The 23,355-nt window shown below is 39.0% G+C and overlaps 1 protein-coding gene across 1 annotated transcript in view; it reads left to right on the top strand.

Annotated features, from left to right (window-relative positions):
- LOC119785164 (atrial natriuretic peptide receptor 2) overlaps positions 1-23,355 on the top strand; it is a 131,770-nt gene that overhangs the window by 6,333 nt on the left and 102,082 nt on the right. Inside the window, exon 2 of the mRNA XM_038287617.1 lies at positions 18,742-18,923. Coding sequence (XP_038143545.1) covers positions 18,742-18,923 — 182 coding nt within the window. The remainder of the gene's footprint in view (positions 1-18,741; positions 18,924-23,355) is intronic.

The following is a 23,355-nucleotide window of genomic DNA, read 5'->3' as shown; positions in this document are numbered from 1 at the left end:
ATAATTTATTTTGACAATATTTTACGGTTGTCTGATGTAATATTCTTGTAATGTGCAAATAATTCAGAAATCTAAAATAATAGCAGCAAAAATATGTAAACAAAACTTGTCCTCAGAATTGATTCCATGCTGAGATTGCTGAGATTAAATAGCAGTGAAGTTATTTAAGTTTTTGAATGTGACAAGAATGACTTTGAAAAAAGTTTGGGAGGGACTTAGTTTCACAAATTTCTGCAATTTCAGGAGAAATCTCATGCAGAATTGGATTTAAAATGATTTCTTTAGTATTTCAGATCAGATAAAAAAAAAAATATCCATCCAACATATAGGTGCAACATTTGGAGGGATGTTTGTTTTTGCTTGGAGAGGCAGGAGGAGTGAAGACGTCCTGCCGACAGCTCAGCAAACACAGCCAGGGATGTTTCTGGAAAAGCACCACCACCACCATCTACACTCTCCTTAAATCTGTTATGAAGAAAAGTTTGCTCAATAACCAGTTTCGATGCATGTGTTGCTTTTTCGGGGGCTTATTTATCACAATGTTGTTCTATAATATGAAGATTATTTCTGCTGATCCTTGTAATCAGTGGTATTCCGTGGATGACTTAGAAGAAATAATTTCCTCCCGATCCAGGAAACATCTGGAGGGAATCACTCTTTTATCCCACTGCACATTTCAGGGCAGAATGTGTTCCCAGACACTAAATATTGCAGCATTTTGGTTTCCCGGCACTGAGCAACAGCAACAACAAAAGACAATTTCAGGGCATCTCTCTGTGTTTTTGAAGGAACAGTTTGGATTAAATCAAAATATGCAGCATGGCGGCATCCCTGCCCATGTTTAGGAATTACAGAGCTGGAGGTCATGTGAGCTAATACTTTTGTCAGGGCATGTCCCGCCTCGCCCCTCGGATTGCTTTTTACCCCACAGGTGGTCAGGGTTACCCAACTGTGTTCCGACAAGAAGACGGAGGAAAAGTTAAAGTTCTATTGGAGAAACAGCAGCAAAGATTTAACAGCTGACGTCATCTATTATTATATAATATCCAGGGGCGTGCACACATAGACACTAGGTGGTGCTGAAGCACTAGGAAGTTTGCCCTCTATCAAAGAAAATGCCCTTTTGAAACTCGTTTTTTTTTTTTTTATTATTATTAATATTATTAAGATTTTACTGAGGTCGGTTTTGAAATGATCTTTTGAAAACCTGAGCCATTAAAAACGACTGAAACAATGCCCCGAAATGACCGACCTACTTGCGCACACCCGTCCAGCCTCTCTCTCTTCCTTTGTCACGTGAACTCACTCGGTCGCCCGCAGGGCATGCCAGATGCGCAGCATCATAGCAGTTTTCAGATAGCAGGAACGGTCGCTGACAGGCTGCTTCTCCCGTGCCCCATTAGCCAGGTAATATACAGATCAAGCAGAATCATTTTGTTGTGCATTAAAATGTCTCATTCAGCAGCACCAAACACGCATTTTGCCGACTGCTCACCTGATAAACTAGTTGTCTCCTTGTAAGATGCTATTTTACTTTTTATATTTTGTATCCATATTTTTTATCTTAAGTGTATACATTAGTCTATTTTATTGCATGACGTATACCCACAGTTTTTAGATATTTTTATAATTTTATTTACCTATTCCATATTATATGTTTCATGTTGCACGATTGTACCATAAAAAATTCCTAGTTTGTGAACTCCTTCACTAACAATGGCAATAAACCTGATTCTGATTCTGAAAGTTTTACACTGTAGCCCAAGTCAATGACAGATAACGTGAGGACGACCACATAGGCCACAAATAATTTTGGTAGAGTTTGCAATTGCAAATCTACGGAAGAGGATTAGGGCTACTGAAAAAAAAAATAAGTTAACTGATTTTTAAATTTTATTTCAGTTTAGTATGGGAAAAAAGTCAGAATGCTGACTTTAATCTCATAATTCTAACTTTTTTCTCATAATTCTGACTTTTTGCTGAGAATTCTGACTTTTTGCTCAGTATTCTGACTTTAATCTCAGAATTCTGACTTTTTTCCCATGTTAAACTGAAATAAAATTTTAAAATCAGTTAACTTTTTTTTTTTTCAGTGGCCCTAATCCTCTTCTGTACAAATCTATGTGTTAAGACAAACGTTTTCTGTTGTATAGGTTTTGTTAGGCAACATAAATTAACACATTTTGGTCTCTTTATTGTCTTAATTGTATATTGATTTAGTAATTGCAGCACAATGCCAAGAAAGGAGGGTTAATCATATTGAAAAATCTTAAAAGCTGTTCACATTTTATTTTTAAGTGGTTTGTGCAGCAGGTATTAAAATAGCTATTATATTGTAGGCTACCATAAGTCATATCCACGTGACAAGACTTCCAGTCATGTTGCCCTAATAGCCCATTATTTAAACTAATGTGGCATATTTGTTAAAGCTATTATTATTATTATTATTATTATTATTATCATTATTATTGTCATGATGGTTATTATTAATATATTGTAGCCAGTCACAGCAGGGAAGCTCTATACCAGCAACATATAACAGGACAGGAGATGAGGAAGAGTTCAGGGAAGACACAGAGACAGAAAAAGACCAGGATGAGGGAGAACAGATGGGTGAGGGAAAACAGGGAGATGAGCCAGATGAAAGAAGTAGGCTTTAGTCTGTTCTGTTGGTGATGTGACTTTTTTCCATTGAAAACTCACGTTTAGAGAATGTTACAAATAAAAGTCAAATTTCATTCAACATGCGTTGATTTTTTTTTATAATTAAGTGTTACACGTGCGCTAAAAAGTGCCCCCCCCCCCTCCTGAGCACCTGCCCCCCAAAATGTCTGTGCACGCCTCTGATAATATCCACCTTTATCAGCAAATACATCTACTTGAGTTTTCTCCTCTTTAGAAAGTCCATATTGGCTAAATTAACACTACTAAAATGTATGGAAGTATGTTTATTTATTAAATTTTTTGACCAGGATAAAAAGATTCCCTCCAGCTCTCCAGGTTCTGTAGAAGCAAGGCAGCCCCAAACCATCATACTACCTCCACCATGTTTGACTGTTGGTGTGATGTCTCTTTCTGAATGGCTGTGTCTGTTTGAAACCAGATGTAAAGGGAAACTCTGTAGAAATATCTTGTCAGACTGCAGAAGGTCTCTGGGATCATGAGGATGATTTTGGGAAATATGAAGCCGATCTTTGTGTTCTTAAATTGATATTAGTTCATAATTTTTCTGATGTGTTTTTAATTGATATCGATCTATTAATTGTGCACTTTGAGCCGATTTCACAGCAAAAATACCCTCATGGTTAAATAATGACAGTGAAGATTCCTGATCCTGGTCATCAGTGGTTTCGGATTTGAAACTCTTGATCTGGGCATTTTTCTCCAGTATCCTTTCCTCTGACCTTAACTGAGGCCTGCAGTGCTTTAGGTGTCGTTCTGAGTTCTTGTTTGACCTCTTGGGTGACTCTAATGCTCTCTTGAGTGATTATGGAAGGTCAGAAACTCCTGGGAAAGTTCTCCACTGTTCCAGGTTTTCTCCTTATGTGAATAAAGTATGTAGTGAGGTAATGGCATTCCAGGGTCTTAGTAATTCCTTTGTGACTCTTTCTGTACTAATGCATGTCAGGAACATTGTTTGTCATCCATTCCGGAACATAGTGTCTTGTTCTTAGAGATATTTAAAGTTCTGCCTTGGTATTTTATTTAGTTTAGGAAATAATCAGGTCTGGATGTGAGTTCTAGAGAAATTACAGACAAAAAAATGTACATTTTTATTTACATTTTTTGTAAATTTTAACCTAAGTAGTTTTACTGAGTAGAAAAAAAAATAATACTGATGGTGAAAAAATTAAATGTGGCCCTGCCTTGCAATTACCCTTTGTATTGTCTCATAATCCAGTGCTGCGCTTTGGAAGATGGCAGTTGCTAATCACAACATAGGGAGTATGGATGAGGAAAGGCCGGAAGAGGAAACATATTCTGGAGACGAAAGCCAGAAAAACCCTCGGACATATTTGGAAGGATTATTTGTTTTCAAATGCACAAAAGGGAACAATGTGATCATGCAGTGCAACATGGGCCTGCCCAGCAAAACTGAGCTTTCGGTTTTTAAAACATCAACATCCAATTTACGTAAAAATGTAGCGGTAAGTTAGTTATCATGGTGTTGTTTGTTGGACAGTAGGACTGAAAATTGTTTGCACTTTATGGTTCAGGTTGTGACTGTCCTTGTGCTGTGAGGAAGTATGTTCTTTAGCTCAGCTGATCTTTTGCAAGTGTGGATGTCACTGAAATACGCCTTGAAATCGATTAAAACACCTTGTGCTCAATCAATTCCATTCATGACTCATCCTTTTTTTGCATTAAATAACTCAAAGTAACTAAGTAACTTTTACTCAAATTACATTTTAAATTAAGTAATTTTGTACTTTTACTTGAGTAAATTTTGAGATGGGTAATTTTACTTTTGCTCTGAGTAGAATTTAGGCAAAGTAAAGATACTTTTACTCAATTACAATTTTTTTAGTACTCTTTCCACCTCTGCCTACTGACACATTAAGTCCCCGTCCTTTGAGGAGAATTTAAACAGTGCTAGACCGGAAGGGCACCCCAAGTTTTCCAGGCGCTCTAATAAAATAGAGTGATCAGCAGTATCGAATGCTGCACTAAGGTCTAATTATAGAATTGTGGTTGTTCTGTGGTAGAAAGCAGAAGGTTCAATCTTTATAAAGCAATTGATCAGAAACATAACAAGAAATATGCAAAGGATGCGTCTTTAGCTTCAGCTCTCCTAGGGTGATAATATATTTGACAAACAGTTTAGTCAGCGGCAAGAGTATAGACGTCCTTCTACCTTTAAGTTGAAAAAAGGGATATGAATGGCCGGGTTTTTACCTTTTTCTAAGTTAAAAGAAAGGTTTCCAAGCAACGCCCTCACCTTGTTTTTCACTCTGCTAATGTAATGCAAAAGAATCTCTGCTACGAGTCGGAAAGAAAACGCACAACAGACCGTGTTTTCCCCTCCCTGTCGAAGATGTCTTCTGTGTTATTAATGGTTTGCAGCTTGCACTGGGAGAGAGAAAGTGAGTTCCTGCAAAAGACAGCTCAGGTTTTACCTCATTAAAATCACAGGAGTCTGGTTTCCCATGGAAAATCCTTCTCAGCAATGGTTGCTTAGATAACTGACATGCTCCTTTTACTCATTTCCAAGTGCAAAGCAACCAATCTTCCATGTTGTACGAGCGCCTTAGACAGATTAGATGATAAACAAACACAGAGCTGACGTTAATCTGCCTCAAGCAGAGGAAAAACATGACACTTGTTAGAGAAACTGCAGTAATCCCTGTAACATAATTCAGTAACAGACTTGATTCCAACTCCTCCTGAATCTATGATTATCTTTGAAGCGTGTCAAACCATCAAAGCGTTCAGATAAAAAAACGCAGAGAAGAATCTGTCAGCAGCGCTTTTTCTAGCAGCGGTCAACACCAGAAAAAGGATACTGAGCTCGTCTTAAGGAAAATATACGTAAATAAATAGAAGCTGAGACAAGAACAAGTGGATATTAATTCATTAGGGGGTAAACTCAAATAACAGGCTTAGCAAATCAATGGCAGAATGTAAACTTGGAGCTATAACAGTAATGATAGTCATGATGGAGTTATTTCAGAGCTAAATAGCAGCAGGAGGGATAATTGCTTTGCTGGCCACTTTTATTTACTGTATTCAAGGTTCTCTCTGAGATCCAGCTGTGTTCTCTAACATAAGAGCTCACCTTCGGTTGGAAAATGGTGGCAATGATGGTTGAGTAAATAGGGGGATTTGCAAGGAGCCGACACGTCTAGAGGGACCAGCCGGCATAGGTTGAGCGGCGGTATCACCGGGCAGTCCCTGAAGAGCCCCACAGTCAGCGGGAACAGTCAGTGAAAGTCAGCAGACGTCAAAGGATCAAAATAGCTTCACCTGGCGCCATTATCAGCTGCATAGAGATTTTTAGAATTAGCGTTTCAGTGTTGCATGACGCTGAGTGTTGGAACTTAGCAATTAACAGGTAATGGGACATTACATGATGGGTAGATCAGGATTTCCTGATGAAATGGATACAACAGCAAAACTTTGATCAAGTCTAAAGGCGGACATTCGCTTTACGATAATTTCAGCTACAACTCAAACTGTATGACGGAAGCGCAGGGTTTAAAAGTTCACAGATCACGAAGTATGTTCTTACACTGTACGGCCCGATGCCCTGATGCGATCTAAAAACCACACGTCGGACTCAGCGGCGAGAGTTGGCACTGGTCGGACTCGTCAGTCTAGAAGATGAAGAACTCCCTTGTTTACACGGGTGCAGTGTGGAAGGTTCCGGTGAATCAGTTCGTAGAAGCTCGTAACTCTGCTTCAAGAACACCTCACGAGGGCTGACTGAATTTCAGACATGTTTTATTTTCTCCCGACCTTAAGATTCCTCTTGTTACCCCCTGTATACCAAAAAATTGCTCCATGATTTGAAAATAGCCCTAAAAGGGCAAAACCTTATACAGTGTAAGCTCGCCTTAACGGATACCCAGAATGTCACCCCAGCGGCAGGATTGCTATGGAGGTTATCTATGACTCTGTTTGACATAAAGTCTCTGAAATAAGATAAGAAACAGAGGTTTTAAATTGATATATCCATACAGCTCATTGCACTGGTCTTAAGCGCAACATTTTTAAAAGGAGAGACAGAAACTTTGCTGGACTCCATTTGGCCTTCCTGTTAACTGCTAAAAACCTTGCTCTCTCCCAGCCTTTGTAAAGTTCATCCACATCTAAATTTGGGGTGGAAAAACTAATTGGATTAATCCTGATTAATAAATTATTGAAATAAACATCATCTAACTTAGCAATCGATTAATCGCAAAACTGGAGTATATAATATGCGGACGAAAGCAATGCACTGCCGACTGTTTATTCACAGTACCAATTGCTTACATATTCATTTGCAATAATGTACTTTAACTGTAATATGCAATTACCTTCCACTGCACTATAATTTAGATAGCTTCTGTCCAAACTTTCTTTATTCATTTTATAGTAAAACCCATTGTACATAACTGTAAAAACCCTTTTCATAGTAATATCCACCTGTATATTATATTTGGGAAATTTAGTTCATAACACTAGTGATCTATATATTATATTCGTTATTTATAATGGTATTCATCTCTATACTCATTCAGTAGAAACCCATGTCCTATATTTATGGAACCATTATTTATCCTGCACCTGCTGCTTCTGGTTAGACCTAAACTGCATTTCGTTGCCTTGTACCTGTACCTGTGTAATGACAATAAAGTTGAATTTAATCTACTCTAATCTAATCTAATCTCTAACACACCAATTCCCAAAGTTGGGGTCATGAACCCATTTGGGATCCTTTAACAACCAGTTTGGGTTTTGAGATCCACTTCAGAAATTAAACTAAATAACAAATATTAATTGTAAAGTGCTTAATGACTATAACATTTTATAATTGTAGTTATTGATGTTGTTTTAAACAGTTTTAGACCTGTGGTTCATTGATTTTGAAGAATTATAACTATACTTAACCACTAGTTTTGGTCATGAGTAGGGATGCACGATATAATCGGCCCCCTATCGGTATCAGACATTAAGAATATCGGACATCGGCCACCCCACCGATATTTAACCCGATATTTGATCAGCTTCTGAGTTTCTAAAGTCTAAAAAAAAAATAAAAAATACTACTTCTTCTTCTTCCTCAAAAACTTCTTTTTTTACAGACTTAAAAACTTCTAAAGACGAGGGAAAAAATATTGATACATTAAAATATCACAATATCTTCATATGCTGATATATTGCCATTTAAAAACACCATATCAATCTCTTTTACTAATGAAATATTGCTATATGTCATCGTTATGCTACAAAATCCCCTGAAAATTCACGAAATGTTGCCATATTTATGTTGACATATTGACGCGGTATCGATCTATTTTACTAACAAAATCTCACAAGAATTTGCAAAATATCACGAGAGATTTTAAATATCAATTTGATATCAACATATGAAAATATATTTGAGTATATCATTTTTCAAAGTGTCAGAAATGGATAACAAAACTGCTATTTTCAATGACTACTTATTTTTGTCCAACTTTAACATCGGTATCAATATCGGTTATCGGCTACATGAGTTTTAAAATATCGGCATATCGGATATCGGCCAAAATCCCAATATCGTGCATCCCTAGTCATGAGTTTACTTTGGTACCATTTTTCTGCGTCACAAGCTGAAAAGTTTGGCAATCTCTGCTGTAACTCTTGACATCACCTGAAAGAGCAACCTACTCAGAACAGTAACTATGCCTTAATTGTAAAAAAAGATATATTAACACTTTGCATTCAATATTAAGTACCTTTTTTGTCAGTGAATAAGCTTTATCCAGTATTCCTCAAGTGGCAAAGTTGTAGCTTCCGTGGATCATTTGTTGTTATTAAGATGAGTTCACTGACTGGTGAAGTTTAGATTTTTTCCATTTCTGACTCACCTGTCAAAGATCAGGGCTGAACTAAAATATTAGTCAAATTGAGTACCTCTAACTACACTCACCGGTCACTTTATTAGGTACACCTGTCCAACTGCTTGTTAACACTTAATTTCTAAGCAGCCAATCACATGGCGGCAACTCACTGCATTTAGGCATGTAGACATGGTCAAGACAATCTCCTGCAGTTAAAACCGAGCATCAGTATGGGGAAGAAAGGTGATTTGAGTGACTTTGAACGTGGCATGATTGTTGGTGCCAGAAGGGCTGGTCTGAGTATTTCAGAAACTGCTGATCTACTGGGACACGCACAACCATCTCTAGGGTTTACGGAGAATGGTCCGAAAAAGAAAAAACATCCAGTGAGCGGCAGTTCTGTGGGCGGAAAAGCCTTGTTGATGCCAGAGGTCAGATGAGAATGGCCAGACTGGTTCGAGCTGATAGAAGGGGAACAGTGACTCAAATAACCACCCGTTACAACCAAGGTGGGCAGAAGAGCATCTCTGAACGGACAGTACATCGAACTTTGAGGCAGATGGGCTACAGCAGCAGAAGACCACACCGAGTGCCACTCCTTTCAGCTAAGAATAGGAAACTGAGGCTACAATTTGCACAAGCTCATCGAAATTGGACAATAGAAGATTGGAAAAACATTGCCTGGTCTGATGAGTCTCGATTTCTGCTGCGACATTCGGATGGTAGGGTCAGAATTTGGCGTCTACAACATGAAAGCATGGATCCATCCTGCCTTGTATCAACGGTTCAGGCTGGTGGTGGTGGTGTCATGGTGTGGGGAATATTTTCTTGGCACTCTTTGGGCCCCTTGGTACCAATTGAGCATCGTTGCAACGCCACAGCCTACCTGAGTATTGTTGCTGACCATATCCATCCCTTTATGACCACAATGTACCCAACTTCTGATGGCTACTTTCAGCAGGATAATGCGCCATGTCATAAAGCTGGAATCATCTCAGACTGGTTTCTTGAACATGACAATGAGTTCACTGTACTCAAATGGCCTCCACAGTCACCAGATCTCAATCCAATAGAGCATCTTTGGGATGTGGTGGAACGGGAGATTCGCATCATGGATGTGCAGCCGACAAATCTGCGGCAACTGTGTGATGCCATCATGTCAATATGGACCAAAACGCTTCCAGCACCTTGTTGAATCTATGCCAAGAAGAATTGAGGCAGTTCTGAAGGCAAAAGGGGGTCCGACCCATTACTAGCATGGGGTACCTAATAAAGTGGCCGGTGAGTGTATAAGGACTAAGTGAACAAACAATGAAGTTAAAATGGGCTGCAGAGAGTTACTCACTGTAGGTAGAATCCACAGCTAAGCTTTGGATGCTCCTGTTTGGTGTTTTAAGTTGTGCGATCCTGTGAGTCATCACCACCTACTGGATAAGCATTGGGATGTTTGGTGTGTGGTGTTAGTACAATATCAGTTTTAAAATACCAGGAGTCAATCAGGTTTGGCTGATAGTTGCAAATAATTTTAATGACTCTGTATTTGGACCAACATGAACAATAGTTGCTTTTCTTGCTGCTGTCTCTGTTTTCCATGAAATTGTTTCTGTCACCTGTTTCCTGTAAACTAGCTGCGTTCTGTTAGATGACATGATCCAACATTGGAGTTCAAGGACACCGAATTGCCTCTGACATGATCAATAAAGCTTTATGTAATGTAGTATTAATAGATTCTCCTTAGTGTGATTACAAGAAAAATAAGCCTGGTTGAAGTTTGGTCGGATATTCAGCCCTTACTGCTTAATTCCTATAAAATGCATCTTTCATTGTTTTCATTTAAGCAATTCATGCACATGAGTGTTTGATGAATCAACATTGGTGTCAGGAAAGATGACTTCCAGCGGAATCTCAGAATTTTAGAAAGGAAACGTCATACTTTCTAAATGTTTTTGCAAAGTTACTCTTATGAAAAAATATTCACACTATGTCAGTTTCATTTATTCTTGTTTTCTTTATATTAAAACCAAAAACCTCAGGTTTCCATATTTTATTTGCAATAATTTATTTTTAATTTAGAAAGTAGTAGAACATGACAGTGGCGGCTGGTGAAAAATATTTTTGGTGGGGCTGATATAGCCTAGTGTATGTCTCCAACTAATCCAGAATAAGAATTCAAATAAACAATTGGACAATAAATACAATTTAACAGTAATGATTTAATTTACTATATAATAACAGTAACAGTGATGATTTGGGTCACTGTGACGGGGTTCTTTGGCTTCCAAGAATCCAGGCTCAGTCGGGTTACCCGTGTTGGTGATTTATTGTGCTCAAAAACTCAAAACAGGGTGCAAAAGAAACTAAACATATACAAGATACTCTGGGCCTCAGCCTCCCTCCAGTTACCAGCAATGTGACAAAGAAACAGAAAACAAAAATGGCCGCTCTTCTTCCCACAGCCCTCATTAAATAGTTTAAGCCCCTCCCCTCAGACTCTCTTATTTCTGATTTCTTCTCATAAATCAGTTTTGTCCATATATTACCTCCACAAACAACTGATATACAAAAACAAATAATTTTTACAACTTAATTCCTTTACACAGATTCATTGACTTATTTAATTACACCAAACTTTTAAACATAAAATAAAAAAATAAATAATCTGACAAACATTTAGCGAGTCACGTGTTGGTGACGTCACTTCCGCATTCCAACAACTCTGGCGTTTTAACCGCTTACTGAGCGTTGCCTCGGGTTTAAACCCAACAAAGACGCCACCCCCCCACACACACACGGCTAACCCCACTGAAATATTAAGTGTGCACCCTCAATACACCAGCAGGTAACCAGGAACAGCTTGTGTGTTTTAAGTTAATGGACCGCTACTGGGCTCAGCACGAGTGTATTGGTCCTCACAAGCACAGTATAACAGGAATGTGTGTGTGGCACGCAAAGTTAGAGAGGTTGTTTTAAGCGACGAGGTGGCTTCGTCACAGTCACAATAACCATGACAGGAAATTTTCATATCCTACAACATGGATGTTCTTCTGGCAAACGGGTAGATAAATAAGGATCTCACCGAATTTAGTGGAAGCTGCACCTTGCTCGTTACGTTCGCCATCGTCCCTCTAATTGTCTGCACCTGCGCATTGGGTGCAGAAGCCTGTTAAAAGGCAGTATTTTCAGAGCCCCAAGACCATAAAGTTCTGAGACGCTGATTGGCCATTAAATTATTAAATTGACCTAGCAATAGTACATGATTGGCAGATTCTCTGCACATGTGGGGCAGTCTGATCAGAGCCCCAAGACAGAGACGGTAGGAGTCTGTCTGTGGAAATCCACAAATGAATGAGAGTAGGTTGGGAAATGTAGTTTATATAATTTGTTTTGCTTATAGGTACACACTCTAGAGAGTAAAACTGACATTTATGAGATAATTTGTAAAAATATATTTTACGTTTCTCTTTTCTTATCAGGGGGGGCGGCCCCAGCGCCCCCTATGGGCCGGCTGCCACTGGAACATGAACTGTAACATCTCTCTAAGTCCCCTAAAAGAATACAAAAAAAGGTTGCACACATAAATCAAGGAAGGTTTTTAGATGGAAGTTTTGTCATTATTCCCTGGAGTAAAGGGATTTGTTTTGTGAATGAAGGCTGTGTTCTGAAACTGTCATGATTTTACTAAAGTTCAGACCCAAATGCAGAAGACCAACCAGGGAGACCAGGGAAAAGGTTTAACAGGTTTTATTGAAGAGATAATGCAGAGAGAAGCGATGCTCTGAACACTGCTCAACTGGAACTGAAAAGTGAGGGGAAGACACAGCGGTTAGTTCAGGCTCAGTGGGAAATTTGATTCGTGAACTTGGAGAAGAGGATTTGGTTGCTGACTCACGTTTCCAGAGAAGTTGTTGAATCTTTGACTCCAGTCTGTATGCTGTAGTTCCAGTGTTTGTCTGATTCGGTTAGTAGGTGAACGGAGAAACTGACTGCCACTCAGATTTCCTTTGGTACTTGAAGGGGTCGTAGTGGAGATGAATCCCTTTCTCAGTGTGAAGCTCAAACAATCTCTTGGGGAAAGTGGATCCAAACCTCCTGTTTGAACCCCAGCTAGGTTTGAAGCTCAGTTGATCCTTCCAGGGAGAGAAGGTCCGAAAAATCCAGTTTGCAAGATGACTTCCTGCCGAGAGGCAAAGACAAAACAATGTTAAAACTCAGGTTGACAAGAACTCAGTTTGACTCGGCAAAACTCAGCTTGGCTAGAGTACCCAAAACTGGCAAACACTCTGGCGTCGAGGTAGTGGCCGTCAGCAGCTTAAGAACACTCCGTTAACGAGGAAACCATCAGCAGTAGTGTGAGGAGGCGGACCAGAACCAGGCGCCTCCTGGTGGAGGAAGGGAGACAAACACAGAAACACAAACACACAGACAGGAGTCCTGACAGAAACCCATTTTAATAGTTACCTAACAGGACATGGGGAGTCAGTCTTGGTAACTTCCCTGTAAGCATGTTTGATGTTATATGTAAGGCATAATGCTTAGGGAGGTGTCCATTATCAGAGAGTAATGGACGAAGCGAAGGCGTGAACTGGACCTTTGCTGCGGCAAAGTTCATTCGTTCTGATAATGGACACCTACAGAAGATTTATCCTTTATCTGTATACCATGCTCACTTACGTGGAGGACTAGGACAGTCACTGAAAAAGAAAAGCACCTATTTCAAACTTAACATTTAAATCATACAATTAGAAATCTAATTTGAAAGGCTTTTCCTAGTTGCTCATTTTTAATTGCTTTATTAAGGAGGAATTGTAAATTGTATCTGTTATTCCATTAATAAATGCTGCATTCTGAATATGTATTTTCAAATCCGTTTTCTGAATGAATATTTAACAACCACCATTTATAAATGTTATTATAAATAGGCGTCCTAATCACATATTTTAAAAAGCTAACTCCTTATTCCCTTTTTTTCACTTATTTTCAAATCATATTTGAAGTTGGATTTTCTTTTTTCTTTAACTTTTTTTACTTGAATGTAACTCGGGTTGCAACTTACGATTATTTTATGAATTGATTAATCTGTCGATAATTTTTTTTTTGAATAATCGATTAATAAGCGGATACTAAAAGGTTCCTTAAAAAATACCTTTTTTTACGAAATTAAACCGGGTGAAACTAAAACTTCTGAATAGAGGATACTGACATATAATAAAGTAATTTTTTTAAAATCAAAATGTTAATATACTTCATTACATTCTTGATATAATTAAAGTTGGTTGGTCTGTTAGCTAAACGCATATTTTAGATGTAACGATTAATCGATTGCTTAATTAGTTGACGATTATTTCAATAATTGATTTGTCATGATTAATCAGATTATTTGTTTCAGCCCTAAATGTAACCAGCGTTCTTATTGGTTAGACTGCCACACTGTTCACAAAATGACCAATGAGGGAGCTGGTTACATCTCTTTTCATGTCTGCTAAGGGAACAGACGGATCACAGAAAACATTAATGTGAGGGGTACAATAAAAAAGATTATTAGATGAATTAATATAGGTTAAATATCATGGATTCTCATGTGGACTTTGACTAGGCCATTTTAAAACACTATATCATTGTATGGCACCTCTGGCGGTGCGTTTATGGTAGATGTTGTGCAGGAAGGTGAACCTTCACCCCAGTCTCATTGGTCATTTGCAGCCTGTAAACACATCACAGAGAGTTTCCACATTTAGCAAAACATTCAAAATATAGCTTCATTTGACTGGAATACTTTCTTCCACATGTTGTTTTGTGTTGATTAATCACACAACCTGGAAATTTGAGGCTGTAACATGACAATTGTTGCAACAACAAAAAAAACGGTTAGGAATATTTTTGAAAACCCTCCTGTCATTCCTTAGACAAGAGCAGATTAAAATTAGCAACTGATATGCAGCAGGTTTTGTGTAAAGTGAAAGCCTCTAAAGACGGCTCCATCACGGGAGGACATTCTCCCGCTGTGTTTGGGTGTTTATTATGGGATCAGTCCAGGAGACGGCAGGAATACCTGGCACAGGGAACCACGCTGGAAGAGCTGGGCGTTAAGTTCGGAGCAGCAGCCTCCTTCGCTCTAACACATAAGGAATTGTCTGCTAACTGGGAGCTTTGCCTCCCGAGTTGGCAGCAGCCGGGCATGGAAATAAAGCTTTGTTTTCAATTCATGACTCAGCAGCGGGAGGGTGTAGACGGTACGGGGTGAAAACAGCAGGTTGGGGCGGTTTGAGAGTTTTGAGAGGGGTGTTAGCTTTGATCCTTACAACTCATAGTGGCAGCGTGCCCCCGAGCAACACACTGGGCATTCCTCTGCTATAAACAGGAACATTTCCTGTGTGTAAATATTTGAGAGAAGCTGAGTAACATTCAGGACGCAGTAAATAACTCAAAGTTATTATCTCTATTGCTGCTGTTTGATGGGTACCTTACCTTTAAGCTATATTTACTACATCTTTGGGTCATCTTCCGCTGTTTTCACATCTTTAGGTCCTTTATCCAATAAAATGCAGAATTTATTACTTTCAGACAAAATCCTATTTCCTGGTGTTAGTTCAAATTCCAAAGAGCAGACTCCTCTGCTTAGATCACTCCCCAGAACCCACTATGTCAGCTCTGGCTGATTTCTTCATGTAAACAGAGCTAGTGTCCATATGGCCATATACAGCTTCCATGTGTGTGAAATGCCTTTTAACCTTAAAGGTATAGTGGAGGATGTTCTCCTCCGGAGGGATCATCTAAATAAGTGGTCCTCCTAATGCTCATCCCCATTTTCATTTACCGGTGGTGAGTCTGACATAGTGGAAAAAATTGTAAATCTTTTTACGGATGTATGCATGTGTATTATTTATTTTCTTTAAGTGGAAAGGGTGGGACTTTTTAAAAAAATGTGAAAACCCTCCACTATACCTTTAAATTGATTTCAGTTCCGGTGCAGTAGCTGAATGTCCACAATGTAATTTTAAGGAAAATCCAACTTCTCAGGTTGTCATGGTTTTGGTTATATTGTGCTTTACTTTGCTCTTTGTTTCCTGTTTTTATTTGTTTAATTCCTTTTTTGTTGTAATTTCTAGATTTAAGGTAGTTCTCAGGTTTTTCTGTTGTCCTCTGTTGCCCTCTTGTGTGTGTTTCTTTCCCCGTGGCTCCCTCGTTGTCTCCTCTCACACCTGCTCCTTGTCGGCTCGTTAGCCCTGCCATTGTCTCAGTCAGCTACATATACTCTCCCTCTGCAGTCACTCCTTGTTGTTGCTGGTCCTGTCGTCGCCGTTGTCCTCTCACCTCGTCTCTTCCTGGCTCCTTGTGCGTGTTTTCCCCTGATCTCTCCATGGTTCTGGTCTGTTACATTTTTTGTTGGATTTTTGGATTCCTGCCTTTTTAACCATTTTCATCATTAAAAACTACAAGAATTCACCTCAGCCTTTCTGCCTCTGCATTTGGGTCCTCAAAACCACAACCAAAACGTGACACATGTCAACTGAGCCTGGCCTGTTGTTATGTAAAAAAAACCTCGCAATAAAATTTATTAATTTCAGTATTTAAATAAAAAAATAGCTCCCTGTGATACGTAAAAACTTGGGATGGAACGGTTTATGAAAACTGTCCGAACCGTTCGGTTTGACTGTCTTGGTTCTGTTCGCGTGTGTTGCGTTCGGTTCATGCGCTGCTCCATTTTCTCATAGGCGAAGCGTTTACACTCCAGAGCAGAAGGTGGCGGTACTGCGACCAAAGCCAACCACCAGTAGTAAACAAGAAGAAGTGAAGCAGCGTTGCCGGGTGTAGCAGAATAAAATCAGTTGTTGTGGAGAATTGTGTGGGTATGGCGAGTGGGAAAGAACAGGAGTTGGAAGACGCGCCAGCAGCACTTTATAGGTCTGCTGTAAGGGACCACTTTGCATTTAGAGTGACCTACGATGACGGCGGAAAGAAAGTTGTGGATAAAAGTACAACAGTGTGCAAGCATTGTGCAACACGTTTTGTTTATGCTAACAGCAACACGACCAACATGTCAGGCTAACCCAGAAATCCCACATACTCCATCAGCGCTCCGCTGGGCTCCAGACATGCGGAAATGGTCCTGGGTTTCCGCGGATCATTAAAAATAATTACAATTCATTAATTTTTTGGGATTTTTTCATTAATTTCATTAATTTTTATGGGATTTCGGTGTAACAATCAACATATACCGAACCGAACCGAAAACCGTGACCATGAAACCGTGAACCGAACCGAACGGTGGATTTTGTGAACCGTTCCACCCCTAGTAAAAACTCATAACTACTTTGAAAAACTATACATCCTTTGTTATGTTTTTCACAGTTGGAGGTAGTTTTTCACCTGTGCAATGCATGCTGGGTTGATGTTGTGGTTAGGTCCATAGACATAATATAAGAGTAGACCCTGTATCATCGTTTTCACCTATCGGCGCTGATGTGATTTGGTGGAACCATCTTGGGGAGGTCGACAGCTCCGCTGGGTGTAATGTGTTGAACAGGCACATAATCAATTTTAATCAACTTTTCAATTTGGGGGCTTTTTGACAAGAGTAGGTTCAGGTGGCTCTGGTGTAAACCAGTAAAAATAACTATATAGATAAATTTCTCATGCACAAATATAGTGAAGGATCTCTAATCTATGAGAGTCTGTATTGGTCATGGAAAATTTAACGTTTGGAAATCTAATGACAGAGATGGTGATAGGAGTGGGTTGTGGGTTATTGGTTGTGATTTAAAGGTGTTAAAAGACTGATCTGTGGCTGACAGATGCTGTCTATTGGAATCATGCCTCAGCAACTTTGAGAAGAAGAGGTTCGTTGCTCAGATAAACATAGAAGTCCAGCCCATGATACCGCATTGTGGTGTTGTGCAACTTTTATATATTTATTGCCCACCCAAGTAAGGCTGGTAAATATGTTATTTAATTAGATACTATTTGGACTGGGCTGCTCAGTGGAGCAGTGGGTAGCACTGCTGCCATGCATCAAGAAGATTCTGGGTTTGATTCCTGGCCTGGGGTCTTTCTGCATGGAGTTTGCATGTTCTTCCTGACCATGTGTGGGTTCTCTCTGGGTACTCCGGCTTCCTCCCACAGTCCAAAAACATGACTGTTAGGTTAATTGGCTTCTCTAAATTCCCCTTAGGTGTGCGTGAGTGGTTGTTTGTCTCTGTGTTGCCCTGCGACGGACTGGCGACCTGTCCAGGGTGGACCCCGCCTGAGAAGCGTGTCAGATAATGGATGGATGGATATTTGGACTGTCATATATTGTTTAGAAACACGCCCGACTAGCTATGCGTTAGAACAACAAACAAAAGTGTAAATGGAGTTTAAATCATGGTCATAAAAATAATTCTGCCCATATATGGAATAAAGTTCATGATGGCATACATGCAGTCACGAACTCATAGGTATATCCGTCCATCTGTCCGTCCGTCAATCTTATGTATAAATTATTACCAGCAGTTCCAGTTCGTCATCATAATCATGTAAATATTCTAGTCACCATCTTTAAAAACTGTGTTTTTTTCCACAGAGATTTGTCCTCCTCTGATGCTCGTCATGAATGAGTAAAGTTCATGGAACCTGAATGAGCTTCAGTGACGCTTTTGTGATTTGCTTTTGTCCACATTTCATTTAGAATCAGACACAACTACAGCTAAAAATCAGGTCAGCTTTTACAGGATATTAGCGAATACATGAACTAATTTCATTACAATAAGTGAAACTAGAAGCTTTTGTGAAAAAGGTGTCATTCTACTCTGCTGTAAGAGGAAATTATTAGTGCTGTAAGAGGAAAATTGGCTCCTGTGCAGAATAGTGGTGGGCGTATATAAAGGCCTTTAATTGGTGGAAGACATGAATCTGATCACATTAAATTGGCTGAAGCTGAAAAATCTGGCTGTTCCTGGTCGTTCTTAGGTAAAGAAACTGTAACGAGATCATTTGTAATTGAAAACGGAGGAAGTTTTGTTATCATTTAAGACTTCGACTTAGACAAACTTTATTGTCATTTTGTATACAGTCTAACTTCGGGACTTGTTTGTGAGAAGGAGGACAATTCAATTCCAGCTCGCTAACAATGAAAAATATTTGACCAATAACTTAAAAAATGCAGCATTATGCCTCTGAGGTCACAGACCAGATTCTGGGGCTTCGATAACTCTCTCATTTCCTCCTCTTCTGTCTGCAGTCATTTACATCTGTGGGCCCCTGGAGTCATTCATGAGCATCATGAAGCTGTTCCAGAACGAGATCCAAGACCCGGAAAACTACGCCATCTTCTATCTGGATGTGTTTGCAGAAAGCTTGACTCATCGGAAACCGTGGCTGAAGGCCAACTTCAAATGGGACGATGCGATGGAGGTCTTTAAGGTAAGAACAGAGAGCGTTTTAATGCAACCAAGGTAGAAAATAAAGAGAGAGAATCAAAGACAGTTAGCTGGAAACCTTGATAAAAATAATAATAAAAAAAAGTTGGAAGATTTTAAGTTCAATCAAAACAAACATGGAGTCTTATGAGTTCCATCAATTTGGTCAGAAGAGTTTGGAACCGAGTCTCCCAGTCAGAAGAGACAATCCCTCCCGCTGTCAATTATTTTCTCCACTTTAGGGAGTTAAATTCCTGTGTGACATTAATGAAGGAACGGGCGTGTTTTTACAGGAAGCCCTTCAGATTAGCGCCGTCTGAAATAAATTCACCTGACGCAGATGCTGTTCACCTAATTTATCTCCCTTAATGCCACGCAGGCTCCTCTAAATTCTCTTAATTTATTTTCCACAGCGTCTCGGAGGAGACTGCATTACCTCCAGATGTACTCCCCTCTAAAAACACGTTACAGTTATTTGGTTTTGCGGCTGGTTGCATAATTTCTCTTATTAAATCTCTAATATGTGATTTGCTTAGATTTTGTTGCCTTGCTGAACTTTTTCACATTTTGTCACCTTACAGCCATAAACTTTGATATTTTCTTTCTGGAATTTTAAGTCATAGAACAAAATACAAAATTATTTTCTGTTATTTAATGTCCTTTAATTTGATTTTCCTAAACTAGAGCTTGGAAGTGTTTCGTGGGGATGTATCTCCTGGTTTCACACACCCAGAAGTGAATTTTATTGTTATTGTTCTTGGTAGAATCGCTCAAGTTAAAAGCACCGAGAGACTTTCTTTTGGAATTTAGATCTGTACTTTGACTAGGCCAATCTAAAATAGAAATGTGATTTTATCCAAATTATTCAACTAAAGCCTCTGGCTATATGTTTAGTGTTGTTGTCTTGCTTGATGCTAAATCTACCCTCTAGAATGAGGTCTTTTGCAGCTTCTAACAGGTTCTCTGCCATCCTAAAGAAGAGCAATCCCTCATCATTATGCTGCCACCACCTTGTTTTGCACTAATTCATACATAGAGTTTGAATTTTGACGTAAAAAAATGCAAATTGGTCTGATCTGACTACAGCATCCCACAGCATGATACTACCAACACCATGTTATCTGTCAACCTCAAGTCTTTTATTGATATTCTCAATTAGATGTAGATCTTAACTTTGACAGGATCTTTCTAACTAATGAATGTGCTCTCCATTTTAGTTTTTGCTTAAGTTTAGCTTCTGTTTAGTGACCAGAGCAGCCTGCAGAAACATAGTTTTGTGTAAATTAAACAGTGTCAAAAAGACATCTTTCTCCTCCACCTAGCAGCTATGCACCACTTGGTGTAAGTCTATCACAAAAGATCTTGTGAATTTGACACTAACGAGTAAGAGGTACACTGGTACTAACTCATTAGCTGGCATCTTCTGTCCAGTTAGCCCCTTTCAGGGTGAAACTGCCAGTACACACCCATAATCTGTTGGTGTGATTGATTTGGAGATAGTTAAATGTCTGGGTGGCTGGCCATAGAGAATTACATAATGTTAACACAAAGCTAGTTTTCTGGGTCACAGCAGAGCCAAAGGGTTCAGTGAACTAAATAGACAATTAAATTCTCACAATACCAACTACTGTCTGAGGTGAACAATGCTTCAATTGTGCAAGAACCTTATTAGTGCATTTTCTGTCAAGTGGGGATCTACCAGTGTTTAATTGCTTGCTAACATGAAGAAGTACACAGAAGTCGGGAGATTTGATGGTGAAGTTAAGCTCACACCTTTTCAGGTTTGCTGCAGAGAAACAAAGTAAAATCAAAAGTGATGAGGCGCCTCCTTAGATGTTTTTGCTTTCTGTAACAAATTGTTCTTTACTCTGCTAATGTTTTTGAGCCAAACTATGTTTCATGCAGAATAAGGTTGTGGTATGACGCTAGTCTGGTTCATTTTATTTTACACCTCTCTCTAGCCCCAGATCCTTACTCTGTCATCTTAGATTTTTCAAAATGCATCCCTACCTCTGCAACTTAAAACCTGCCATTTTTTTTAAATCTTCTTTTAAAACAGTTTAAGCTCTGTTTACTGGATGGAGAATGTTTGTGAACAAGTTTATCTAAAGATTCCCTATTGGATTTTAGTCTGTACTTTGACTTTGCCATTCAGTTCAGTTTCAAATTTTCATTGCAACAATTCCCAACACCTTATGTCAAGGAATTTACAGAGTCAGTTTAAATAAATCATACAGACAGATTTACACTACCGTTCAAAAGTTTGGGGTCACATTGAAATGTCCTATTTTTGAAGGAAAAGCACTGTACTTTTCAATGAAGATAACTTTAAACTAGTCTTAACTTTAAAGAAATACACTCTATACATTGCTAATGTGGTGAATGACTATTCTAGCTGCAAATGTCTGGTTTTTGGTGCAATATCTACATAGGTGTATAGAGGCCCATTTCAAGCAACTATCACTCCAGTGTTCTAATGGCACAATGTCAATGCTCATTGGCTCAGAAGGCTAACTGATGAGTAGAAAACCCTTGTGCAATCATGTTCACACATCTGAAAACAGTTTAGGTCGTTACAGAAGCTACAAAACTGACCTTCCTTAGAGCAGATTAAGTTTCTGGAGCATCACATTTGTGGGGTCAATTAAACGCTCAAAATGGCCAGAAAAAGAGAACTTTCATCTGAAACTCGACAGTCTATTCTTGTTCTTAGAAATGAAGGCTATTCTATGCGAGAAATTGCTAAGAAATAGAAGATTTCCTACAACGGTGTGTACTACTCCCTTCAGAGGACAGCACAAACAGGCTCTACCCAGAGTAGAAAAAGAAGTGGGAGGCCGCGTTGCACAACTGAGCAAGAAGATAAGTACATTAGAGTAGTTAGTTTGAGAAACAGACACCTCACAGGTCCCCAACTGGCATCTTCATTAAATAGTACCTGCAGTAGCTTGTTTGTACTGTCCTCTGAAGGGAGTAGTGCTTTTCCTTCAAAAATAAGGAAATTTCAATTTGACCCCAAACTTTTGAACGTTAGTGTATTTAAAAGGATTGTACCTCAGGAACCCAACAGATTATATCGAGTCCCTGATTTTCAGCATTTACTCCTCTTGGATGAGAATCTAGCTACAGTGAAATATGGCCGGCATTGTTTTTTTGAAATTGCAAAATGCAATGAGAATGCATGTAGTGACAGTGGGAGGGAAAACTCTCCTTTAACACTGCAAAACGACAACAGTGTTAACGGCACGTTGTTGCGACTGACACATCGTAAGACATTAATGTGCTTTGACCTAAACAATCCTAGTGTTACTGTGGCTGTATGATTGTCACTTGATGTGTTTCCATTAACCATCAATTTGCGCAAACTGTGAGTAAAAAATAAATAAATTGGTAAATGGAAACAACAATCTCATAAAAAATCCTGTTTTTTAAACAAAGTCTTTATGTTTTGTTTTCTCGGTCATATCAAATTTGTGCAAATTGTTATATTTCGGAAAACTGCAATGAAAATACTTTTCTAGCATGATGCAAGTGATTTGTGACAGGACCTTACTGCCTTGTAAAAAGATGAAGAAGAAGAACGCTAGCAGCTATTGGAAGATGTTGCCATGATTGTTCCAGAGTTTTGGTGTCAACAAATGTATTCGCATTCAACTTTAATGGTATTACTTATTAAATGGTAATACCGCAATTGCAAAACTTAGCATTTTCCGAATTAGCAGAATATCGACGTACTTTTGCACAGATTTGTGATGGAAACCCATTTATTGTCCTGCTGGAAGATGAACCTCCAGACCCAGTCTCCAGTCTTCTGCAGCCTTTAACCACTGCTGCCAGGAATAATTAGTGACTTTTTTGACCCATTTTAAGACCTTTTTTCAAAAAAGCAACTAGAGAAACATGTAAAGACTTTTTCCTGTGGTGATTGGGAGTTTGGTGCCAACACATTAGCCCCTTCCCTTCTCAAAAGCATTGACATGTGGTATGTCAAACTGGGCATCCAGAGTAGAACCACTTCCTTCTGTTTCCCAATTGAACATGAGTCACATGTACAAAGCTTTCAAAGAGCCTGTGGATTAAAAAGTGGGATGATAATATAATTTTAATATATTTTTTATTATATTTTAAGAAATTGTCGCACTAGCATTGATCCCTTACCCACATTTCATTCACACACAGCTTCAACCACTGTGTGCCTCTGCTAACCGTTCTTAAGTAGAAATTATTAACATAACAAGTAGAGATGCACCGATCCAGTTTTTTCCCATCCGGTCCAATACCAATACCTGGGGTGAGCGTATCGGCTGATATCCAGTACCGATCCCATTCAACTGCAGAACGAATGAACCATATATCTTGTCATGTGAGGGAAGGATTTAGTCTTAACATAAACATTGTTAAAAAAGATAAAAAAATTAACAGAAATACAAATTTAC

The sequence above is a fragment of the Cyprinodon tularosa genome, unplaced genomic scaffold (assembly GCF_016077235.1).
Source record: "Cyprinodon tularosa strain WSP-4 unplaced genomic scaffold, ASM1607723v1 ctg241, whole genome shotgun sequence".
Classification (NCBI taxonomy): Eukaryota; Metazoa; Chordata; class Actinopteri; order Cyprinodontiformes; family Cyprinodontidae; genus Cyprinodon; species Cyprinodon tularosa.
The sequence above is the reverse complement of the archived record's forward strand: the minus strand, read 5'-3'. Positions and strand labels throughout refer to the sequence as shown.